General features: G+C 46.3%; 1 protein-coding gene across 1 annotated transcript; it reads left to right on the forward strand.

Annotated features, from left to right (window-relative positions):
• The first annotated feature begins 2,926 nt into the window (after positions 1–2,926).
• On the forward strand, positions 2,927–3,593 carry LOC119337490 (histone H2B.3-like). The gene has a single exon (XM_037609653.1). It carries the CDS (start codon positions 3,008–3,010, stop codon positions 3,422–3,424), a length of 417 nt encoding a protein of 138 aa, XP_037465550.1. The 5' UTR covers positions 2,927–3,007; the 3' UTR covers positions 3,425–3,593.
• Positions 3,594–11,501: the final 7,908 nt, after the last annotated feature.

Genomic DNA, 11,501 nt, shown 5'->3' on the forward strand with positions numbered 1-11,501 from the left:
GTGACACCTGTGAAATAGTTCGAGAACCTAGGATCCACTTCACTCTTCTAAAAATCGTCTCAATTCTTAAATTCTTGTCTTGGCATCGCAAGTTTGTCAATGCGTGTCAATGGACTTGAAATTACCGCACTAATCATATTACCAATAACAACGGCTTCTCAAGTTTCGTCTCCCTTGCGGTTCAATGAGGTATGGTCCTTGTAAATCCTCTATCATGGAGGTCCAAAGTTGTGTCTAGCTCTCAAGTGCAAATTACTCCAGTAGAATGTTTGCTCCTTTCACTTCATGCCCACGATTTTGCATGTGTGGTCGGTAACTGAACCCTTCAACCACCAGTGACGGTGCGGAAAAATCATCAGATCCCTCGGTAGGGTACCTAGCGTACTTGGAAGTCACAGATCGAAGGTCGCACAGGTATTTTACCCAAATTCGCGCCTCCATGGTGGAGTAATACCCTACGTCCTGCTTCTGTTTATTACTGATATAGGTATACCTCGAGCGAGGGATTACAGAGGGATGTATGAGTATATTGAGAGTTGTTCTACCGATAAGTAGATGGGAATGAGAGCCCCTAGCCTCCCCTTGTATACATGGTGGGGGGTAAGGTTTTACAAAGCGAAATGCGATCTAGGTCACAACCGTGATCATCTTGGTGACTAGGATGATTCAGAGACATCTATACATTCCTTCGGGCTTCCTCCAGTCGATGGTCATAAGGTGGGCCTTGTGAGCCTACCGACATGCCTACTGCGGATCTCCTTGCTGATTATCCACCCCGGTTTATTGCACCGTCAGTAGCCCCCGAGCACGTCGGAGGTCGCGGAAGTTAGTCGTTTGAGATCTTCGGCAGGCTCATGTCTCCACTGTGCTTGCTCCTCAGAAGATGTCCCTGTGGGAGCTCACCGTTTCAAAAATCCTGCGGTGGAGGGCCTGCAACAAAGGCTTTGTGTTGTGCCCGTGTTGTGGACGTCAGTTCTGGACAGTGCCATAGGGTATCGGAGCCTGGCTCTTACGGGAACCCAAGCGTCGTGTCTCTGCTTCGTCGAGTCTCGTCAATTAGGTCAATGGACCGTTGGCATTTCTCCGCCATGATGTGGGCGCATGTAGTTCCGTGCCCACATCTCCACAAGTGGCAACCGTAGGAGTGGTGGGACATTTGTCGCGCCATTAATCCCCATTATCCTGCGATTACCATGGTAATTAAAAAGGGGGAAAAGAGAGGGGTAGATCCCTAGTTCTTTCTTCTTCTTCTTCTTCTTCTTCTTCTTCTTCCTCGTGACTCCGCTGAGCTTTTCGATCTCCGCCGTACCCTCATCATTGCTATGTACGTGATCTTTGCACTGTGAGACTCCTCCCCTAAGCCCAAGAAGATGACGCAGTTGAAGGCCAACGCGTCCCGAGGCTGCGGGAAGAGCTCTGTCCAAGCAACCCATGAGCCGAGCGTTAGCGAATGGGGCGACACCTCCGGGGAGCCGCCTCCTAAGAAGAAGGTTAGCAAGACCACCGGTAAGTGGTCCCCTTCAGTGACCTCGGAAGCGGAGATCGGTAGGCTGAAGGGTAACGGGTAATTTTTAGCGAACTTGGTATACCAGATGCCCGTGAAGGGAGAGGTCGCTCCGGCGCCGGCTGCCGACGTGTGCGTGCTCCACCAAGACTTTTTTGGCCGCGGGCTTGGTTTCCTCTGCACAACTTTGTGCGGGACTCTTACTTTTCTCCAGTTGCCAGCTTCATCACTCGGCACCGACTAAAATTCTTCATATAACCAATTTCATTACATTATGCGAGTGCTACCTCGATGGCTCCCCACTTTGAGTTGTTACGCCATTTCTCCTGCATCCGGGTGCAGACGAACGGCGAGGCCATCCGCGACCTTGGAGGGGTCAGTCTTCAGTTGCGCGCCTTGTTCTACGTTACTCCTCGTGCCATTCCGCAAGTCTATGTGGACATGGCACGAGAACTGGCTTACGCCTCCGACCTCAGTAGTACGTAGCTTGGCGGCCTTCGTTTGAGGAGCTTCGAGGCGACTTTGCTCCTGGTAGTCTCTCGATGCCCTTTCCAAGGACGCACAACTGTTTGTCGATGTCAGGACACTCCTAAAGAAAGACGACTTTGAAGGGATCCATATCTTGAGGACCTGGGTACAAAGCCGCTTCCTTGGATCTTCGTTCTAGCGCCGAATCACGCGAGTTCTTTGTTCCTTCAAGCAATCGACATGGCGATGAAAGTGACTATTCGTTGTGGGGATTTTGTCCTTCGTCAATGTACCATCGTTTCCTCATGCAATGGTATGAGGCTCGTAAGGTGGTGTTTGCCTGGAGGCGTGTGAGATGGTATTGGCGGTGTCCGTGGTGATGATGGCATAGGTAGATCGTCGTTCTTCGCGGAATCAGGCGCCAATCTCGGCAACGACTTCTTCTTACGGGAGTCCCTTCTAGCGAAGCACGACGCCTCCCCGTCCGCGTGGATGGCCGGCTCGGACGATAAAGCATATGAGCGATGGCGGCGCCGCGCACAAGCAAGTTTTGGATGTCGAGGTCATGAGGCTGTGCGTATCTACCGTCGCAAAAAATAAAGAGAATAAGCCATGCGTTTTTTTTAGCAATACGAAGTCCTGAGCTGTTCAAAGCAAAGCAAAATGTCGATGGCGGCTTCGAAAACAATTGAACTCAAAATTCCCGCCATGGAGAAAGCCCAGTTGACAGAAACACAGGCGCGCGTGGGGCGAAACCCGTCTGCTCCCCGCCCAGCTTACCACCACGTCATCGATCCGCGCCGAGACGCATCTGGGTCGTCCATTGCACAGAGCGGCGAACGGCTGAGATCAAACCCAATCACTTGATGCCCACCGATCCGTGGCACGCACCGCTCCGCCAATCAGAGCCCGCCTCCTCCCTCCTATAAATCCTCCGCGCCGTCGCCGCCGATTCCTCACCAGCCCTCCCACCTTCCCAGCGAAAACACCACCGCAGCTTTCCCCGGCGAAGCAGCAGCAGCAGCAGCGGCATCCATGGCCCCTAAGGCGGAGAAGAAGCCGGTGGCGGAGAAGGCCGAGAAGACCACGGCGGCAAAGAAGACCAAGGCCGAGAAGAGGCCACCGGCGTCCAAGGAGGGCGGCGAGAAGAAGGGCAAGAAGAAGTCCAAGAAGAGCGTGGAGACGTACAAGATCTACATCTTCAAGGTGCTGAAGCAGGTGCACCCCGACATCGGCATCTCCTCCAAGGCCATGTCCATCATGAACTCCTTCATCAACGACATCTTCGAGAAGCTCGCCGGCGAGTCCGCCAAGCTGGCCAGGTACAACAAGAAGCCCACCATCACGTCCCGGGAGATCCAGACCTCCGTCCGCCTCGTCCTCCCCGGCGAGCTCGCCAAGCACGCCGTCTCCGAGGGCACCAAGGCAGTCACCAAGTTCACCTCCTCTTAGATAGCCTGCTCTTGTGTCTTCTCTGAATGTGTTGACATCTCGTGGCTGTTTGATGAATCCACTGTGCTCTGTAGTTAGATGTTCAGAACGCAGCATCTTGTAATTTGTGAGGGCACAAATGTTTCAGGATATGGTGGAAATAGTAATGGTGTTGCTTTGATCTGTTTCATACTTATTTGTCAGTCCATGATCATTTGTAAATGTCTACAGTCCTGAACTTGAACTTGGCAAATGCCTGCAGAGTGATTGCGTGGGGGTTGGAGCGGCTGGTGCTTGACGAAAGAGCACCACGTTGACGACGGTTGTGTCCAGCTTGTGATTACATCTGTTGAGAACAAAGTGATTCTTTAGTAAAAATGCCATGTGCTGTGGTGACATAACTGTGCCAGAGTTCATCTTCAGGAAGTCCACAACAAAGAGTTCAATTGTCCACACGAATTAGGAGGGGAAAAAGATCGTTTCAATCGAGCACAAGTTTCTCATTTTCTGTTGTTGCAGCACAAGTGCCTGTCCATCTGCTGTTTAGTCAAGTGTCTTTATCGTCGCAAGCGTCTGCAGTACAGGGCAGCAATTTTGCAGTGCAATATTGCTCAAGACACGCGGTTTTCATCGCTTCTCTGGTGTGATATTTGCTGCTCAGGACTCGAGACGTTCTTTTGCTGAAAACTTTCTCGGCATCGACAAGCTCCAGCAACCATCGCTGCATACACGACGGCGGCTAAGCAACACAGCGACTACGCTGCTTCAGACAGCAATGCATTTTTTCACGACCCTGAAAGATTGCTTGCATTTTACAGTCAGAATCGTCGAGCACTGTCGCCGGTTCACGAATGCCCACGTGTTGTTAGATTTTTCTTTGTTCCATTGCAATTCTATTTGCAATCAGGGATTTTTCGTAATGGAACCTCGTCAGAGGGCGAGGTACTAAAGATAGAAATGATCCAATTTATAAGAAAAACTAGGAAAAACTACATCATAAACAAGAAGAGAAAAAGAGTTCTAAAAAGGAAAACATGAAGAGAAAAAAGGGAACACGCACTAGCTATGCCTATGACGACCCAAACCGACCACCACCACCTAACGCAACCACTACCTGGAGCGGCAATGCTGAGGTGGATTGTTTTAATTGGTTACTATATGAGGCGGGGCCTCACGTTGAGAATCAGGGGGGAGAGATTAGTGAGGGAAGGAAGGGTCAGTTCGTTGATCATGTAAAAACTCCTCCGTGAGTGTAGCATTTTTGCTAGCAATGCTAGAGTCACGGAGAGTTATAGGAATTTTACCGGCAAAGGTTGAGGTGCAGTGTTTTAATTGGTTACTATATGAGGCGGGCGTCACGTTGAAAATCAGGGGGCAGAGATTAGTGAGGGGAGGAAGGGTCAGTTCGTTGATCATGTAAAAATTCTCCCGTGAGTGTAGCATTTTTGCTACCCGGAGTGACCGAGAGCAAGACCTTTGGAGACGGCTTTAAGAAGTAAAATAAGAGCATCTACAGCCGGACTTGGCAAATCCGGCCCATTAAACGTCCACGGACGCAACCGGGCACGTTCGCGGTCATTGGCCAGATACCTCAATTATCATATCTCAAATCCATACAAACTCATGCAACAACGTTGATGTACGCACATCCTTCAGCTACTACATCACTACTAACTAATAATGCCATCGGACTACCAAAGTTTGGCATGTTTGGCTATGGTGGAGTTCATCCACGACTGCCCCTGTCCTTCCTGGCGCCTTTGCCGTCCTTCTCACGGAAGTACCGGTCGAAGACGTAGTACAGATCAAGGTGGATCTGCTCGTCGCCGGAGTTGTCCTCGACGTCGCTGTCCTCCTTCGGTGAACTTGGGCGAAGAAGGCCGGAAACCGCCAGAGGTGAGCTTGGGTGGAGGAGGGGAGTGGAGGGGAGGGGAGTGAAGTGGCTTGGGTTTGCTCCGGTGAGCGAATAGGGACAAATATATGTGGGGTTGGGTGGGCCAGAATGGGCCGGGTCCGACGTGACGTGCGTGCCCGGGCGCGCCCTTATCCGCCCCATATTTAGGCTGGATATGAGGTGTGCCGGTTAGCCCGGACGTTTGAGGCGTCCGTCTGGGTGGAAAAATTATGACCGATCAGTGACCGGGCGGCCCGCCCGGGCGTATGAGGTGGGTTTGAGGCGCCCGGCTGTAGATGCTCTAACACTCATGGGCATCACCTTTTTAAAATTGATGTGAATTTTTTTCACTGAAATTAACATGCGTTATTGGAATGGATATGTTTTTGTCTACTATATAAAAAAATTATTTCCAAAATATATGGTAATCATATTGTTTTTGGTACTAAAATTGTGTTTTGTGGTACCGAAACCATGTTTTGTCGTACTGAAAAATATAATTTCAATTTTTTTGAAATAGAGCCAATATTATTTGCTGAAATTGATATTACTTATCAAAAATGAATTTTGTTAATGAATATTGACATTGTGATGGATTAAACACTAAAAATTGGCAATGATATGAATCTGTTACTCACCCCGATCCAAAATAACCATCACAGGTTTAGTATAAAGTTGTACTAAACCTGCGACACTTATTTTAGATTTGAGGGAGTATTTGTTACTGAAATACCTGTCACTTGATTGGGAAACATGTGAAAACTTTATTGAAATTGCGGTGCGTTACTGAAACGGATATGATTTTGTCTATGGAAATGAAATCATTCCTTTTTAGAATATTCTGATTTGTGGTACTGAAATCGCCGAATTTGTGTTTCGTGGTACTGAAATTTGAGAGTTGTGGTGGGCACTTTGGAGAAGAACATGGAGAGAGAGAGAGAGAGAGGATGGATCCAACATGGGCATGGGTGTACAAATTTTTCTGCAAAAAGAATCTTATATATAGGCATATATCAATATTCTTTTTGAGGATCGACGTATATCAATATATGACAGGAACCCCGGGGGTAGCCGGACACTTCTGTCCATGAGAGCAACTAGTTGGCGAGCGCTCCTTCGTAAGCCTCCCATAGATCACTTGGGGGTGGGCTGAGGGCGCGCCAAGTCGTGCGCTCTCAGCCGCTGCCACGTGTCGCGCTCTGGCGCTCCCTCCAGATTTTTTAAATATTTTTCCGCACATATTTTCTGCTTTTTAGATGTTTTTTTCCTTTCTGCCCGGATCTAAACTCCCTCTCTTGTGACAGAACTGGTTGGAGGTCCTTACTTTGATGGTACTAATTTTGCTAGTTGGAAGCATAAGATAAAAATGCATATTCTTGGATATAACCCCTCCGTTTGGGCTATTGTGTGTATTGGCTTGCAAGGTGAATTCTTTGATGGGAGAGAACCAAACCGTGAAGCTACCGCGGAAGAGTTGAAGATGCTGCAATACAATGCTCAAGCTTGTGATATCCTCTTCAACGGATTGTGCTCCGAAGAATTCAACAAAATCATCCGTCTTGAGAATGCAAAGGAAATTTGGGATACTTTGATTGACATGCACGAAGGTACCGACTCCGTCAAGGAATCCAAATTAGATGTGCTTCAAAGTCAACTTGACAAGTTCGAAATGAAGGATGGTGAAGGTGTCGCTGAAATGTACTCTAGGCTTGCTCTCATCACAAATGAGATTGCCGGCTTAGGAAGTGAAGAGATGACCGACAAATTCATCATCAAGAAGATCCTAAGAGCCTTGGATGTAAAATATGATACCGTGTGCACATTGATCCAAATGATGCCCAATTACAAAGATTTCAAGCCAACAGAAGTTATTGGAAGAATTGTTGCTCATGAGATGTCACTCAAGGATAAGGAAGAGCTCCACAACAAGTCAAGTGGTGCTTACAAAGCCTCATGTGAAGCTTCAACATCATCAAGTGAGAAACAAACCTTCAATGAAGAATTGAGCCTAATGGTGAAGAACTTCAACAAGTTCTACAAGAGTAGAAGCAAGTAAAGAAGTTCCAAGTCAAGGACCTACAATGACAAAAGATCTTCTAGTCGTGAGCGTAATTGCTACAATTTTGGAAGACCCGGACACTATTCCAATGAGTGTACGGCTCCCTACAAAAGAAGAGAAGATTCACCAAAAAGAAGAAGTAGAAGAGAAGAATCACCATCTAGAGAAAGAAGGAATAGAGATGATCGCTATGAATGAAGAACATCCCGGAAAAGCAAGGATTCGAAAAGGAAGGACAAATCATCAAAGAGCTACACGAAACGAAGACATCAAGCTCATGTTGGTGAAAGGGTATTCGGCTCCGACTCTGAAAACACAAGTGCTCCCTAGGTGGTTTTGGTAATTAGTGTCAACATATCTCTTGTTGGACTAACACTTTTATCTAGTATATTTCAGACAAGTTAAACATTGGAGTGGCATGGACTAAAGGATGTGGGAACTCCTTCAAGATGCTAAGGACAAAGGATTGGCTAAAGCCTCAAGCTCAAGACTCTTCATTTTACATTTTAGTGATCCAAGATCACATTGAGTCTATAGGAAAAACCAATACTATCAAGAAGGGATGAGATGTTGCTTAATGAGTTTCTTGCTCCATAGTGCTTAGTGATATGCTCCAAAACCCTCAACTACTTTCCCACTTCCACACATATGTCCTAAACCTAAAGTCAAACTCGGCACCACCGATTCTTTCTATCCGGCGCCACCGAGTTCATCTGTCATAGCCACTGCCACAAACTCTAGGCAAATCGGTCTTACCGATAGGGATCTCGGTCTCACCGAGATGGGATTGTAATCTCTCTGTGTATGTCCATCATCAAAATCGGTCTCACCGAGTTTGAGCAATCGGTACTACCGAGATTACAATGCAAACTTCCTGGTTGACTCATTACCAAAATCGGTCCCATCGAGTTTGAGTAATCGGTCAAACCGAGTTTGCCTGACCAACTCTCTGGTTAGCTAATTACCAAAATTGGTCCAACCAAGTTTGTGTAATCGGTCTCACTTAGATTACGTTATGCCCTAACCCTAAGCATATCGGTCCTACCAAGTTGCATGTCGGTCCCACCGGAAATCCTAACGATCACTAGGTTTACTAAATCGGTCTGACCGAGTTTGTTGATTCGGTCCCACCGAGATTGGTAAATTGTGTGTAACGGTTAGATTTGTGTGGAGGCTATATATACCCCTCCACCTCCTCTTCATTCGTGGAGAGAGCCATCAGAACAAACCTACACTTCCAACTTACCAGTTCTGAGAGAGAACCACCTACTCATGTGTTGAGGCCAAGATATTTCATTCCTACCATATGAATCTTGATCTCTAGCCTTCCCGAAGTTGCTTTCCACTCAAATCTTCTTTCCACCAGATCCAAATTCTATGAGAGAGAGTTGAGTGCTGGGGATACTATCATTTGAAGCACAAGAGCAAGGAGTTCATCATCAATGCACCATTTGTTACTTCTTGGAGAGTGGTGTCTCCTAGATTGGCTAGGTGTCACTTGGGAGCCTCCGACAAGATTGTGGAGTTGAACCAAGGAGTTTGTAAGGGCAAGGAGATCGCCTACTTCGTGAAGATCTACCGCTAGTGAGGCAAGTCCTTCGTGGGCGCCGGCCATGGTGGGATAGACAAGGTTGCTTCTTCGTGGACCTTTCTTGGGTGGAGCCCTCCGTGGACTCGCGCAGCCGTTACCCTTCGTGGGTTGAAGTCTCCATCAACGTGGATGTACGATAGCACCACCTATCGGAACCACGCCAAAAACATCCGTGTCTCCAATTGCATTTGAATCCTCCAAAACCCTTCCCTTTACATTCTAGCAAGTTGCATGCTTTACTTTCCGCTGCTCATATACTCTTTGCATGCTTGCTTGCTATATGTTGTGAATGTTAAACTTGTGCCTAAACTCCACTTAAACTTAAAGAAGCTAAAAACTACAACTTTGGTACTTAGTGTCTAATCACCCCCCCTCTAGACACCTCTTCTCAAGGTCCTACAAGTGGTATCAGAGCATTGGTCTCCATTGCCTTGGTTTAATCACCATTGGAGGAAGATGGATGAGTCTACTTTGGGGAGTCTTAGACATAGAGTGCCTATTCTTGATGGAGAATACTTTCATGAGTGGAAAAATGAGATGCTTGTAATTTTCAATTAATATAATTTGAACAAGTACATTGCTAGTCCTTGTGCACCTTATGTTGATCCTATGCATCCTACCCTTGATGAGTCTATTGACACGATTAGGAATGTTAGAACTGTTAATCTTATCACTAGAGGCTTGCCTAGAAACTTGGTTGGGAAACTGCCTACTCTTGAGTGTGCCTACACTATATGGAAATTTCTTGAGGAACGATTTCCTGATTATTCTTTGAAAAATCTTGATGAAATTCTTCATAAGTCTATTGCTTTGAGTAAGATGAATACTAGTGATCCTATGTTTGGTGATCGTCTATTTGAACTTACAAACCTTATGCGTGCCAAAGGAAATGTTGGAATTATTAGCGATATCATTTCCGAAGCTACTAGAATTCATAGAGGAGATTATTGTCAAACTCATACTAATGAATCACTCTCTCTAGGAATTGATCCACCACATGACGATGTTGAACATGGATACTATGATGAGGATGACTTCGATCTTGACAATGCAATGAGACATTTTGGTCTTATGGCAAATCTTCGGGGATATATGGCAGGAGGAAAGGCATGGGTTCTTGATAGTGGATGTACCGATCACATGACCGGAGATAAAGACATGTTTCGCGAGCTTGCTGAAAATGATAGTCCTCGAAAGTATGTCACTTTCGGTGACAACTCAAAGGGTAAGGTGGTTGGCCTCGGTAAGGTAGCCATCTCACATGATAGCTCCATTCAGAATGTTATGATCGTTGAATCTCTTGGCTACAACTTACTTTCAGTATCTAGACTTGCTGATTTCGGTTTCAATGTCCTATTTACTGAAGTAGATTGCCAAGTGTATCATCGAGACAATCATAAAATGGTACCGGTATACGTAGAGGTGATCTATACATTGTTGATTTCACTAAAAAGGCTCAACCTAAAACTTGCTTCATTGCTAAATCCTCAAAAGGTTGTGAAAGAACATGCGGTGCCCCCATGTTTGGTTTTGGTAATTGATGACAATCTCTATGGACTAATGGTTGTCTTGAGTTGTATTTGAAGGATTTGCCCATAGGTTTTTCTTGAAGTCCATGTGTTGGTTTCAAGGAGTTTTTGAGTTGACCAAGGTGCTATTAAGGAATTATCCAAAGATTGGTCATGCGAGTGTTGAGCTTATTGCAAGCATGTCTTGAAGAAGAAGGTTGTGTGATCATTCATGTTTACCTTCAAGAAGGTTGTGTGATCATTCATGTTTACCTTCAAGACATTATCCAAATGAAGGGAGTTGCAAAGATTCAAGGTTGATCAAGACTAAGTCAAGAGTGAATCAAGTTGATCAACTCACAAAGCGTAGAAGATGTACCGAGAGGGATCAAGTGATCCCATGGTATGGTAAGCATTGTCCATTACACTTCATGTACTAACCCATGGTCTATGTGAGAGTTGTATGTGGGGTTAGGTACGTATCCATGGGCTTGCATCAAGAGGAAGATATCATACAACCCATGGAAAGGATGACATCAAGTGGTGATCGTCATCAAGATTGCCGTGTGCAAGTTCAAGTGGAGCATCACGAAGAGATCAAGTGCTTGAATCTTGCCATCCATTGTGGTGTCAATGGACTTGTGAAGATGTGCCGAAGAGTGGCTCACCCATAGTGAACTATGGGGGAGCAATCATCTAGTCTTCATCGAGCCAACGCAATCAAGAAAGGTGGTCCAACTTGAGGGAGTCAAGATCGTCTTCATCTAGCTCAAGTGGACCATGTGCAAGGAAAAGGTTTTCCCTTGATAGGTTTTGTATTTTACCGGTCTTGTGGTGGTAGTTGGGAGACCGAGTTATAGGATCGTTTGCCGTACTATCAAGGGGCTCTCAAGTTGGTAGCTTGATCGTATCGTTAGTAGAGAGCTCAAACCATTGCATCCTTGCATCATGTTTCTTGGTTCTTGTTTGGTTATCTTTGTGAGTCTTAGAGCTTATGGTCATCTTGATGACAAGCTTGAGTTCATCGAAAACGGAGTTCGCATGCG

This window comes from Triticum dicoccoides, chromosome 7B (assembly GCF_002162155.2).
Source record: "Triticum dicoccoides isolate Atlit2015 ecotype Zavitan chromosome 7B, WEW_v2.0, whole genome shotgun sequence".
Classification (NCBI taxonomy): domain Eukaryota; kingdom Viridiplantae; phylum Streptophyta; class Magnoliopsida; order Poales; family Poaceae; genus Triticum; species Triticum dicoccoides.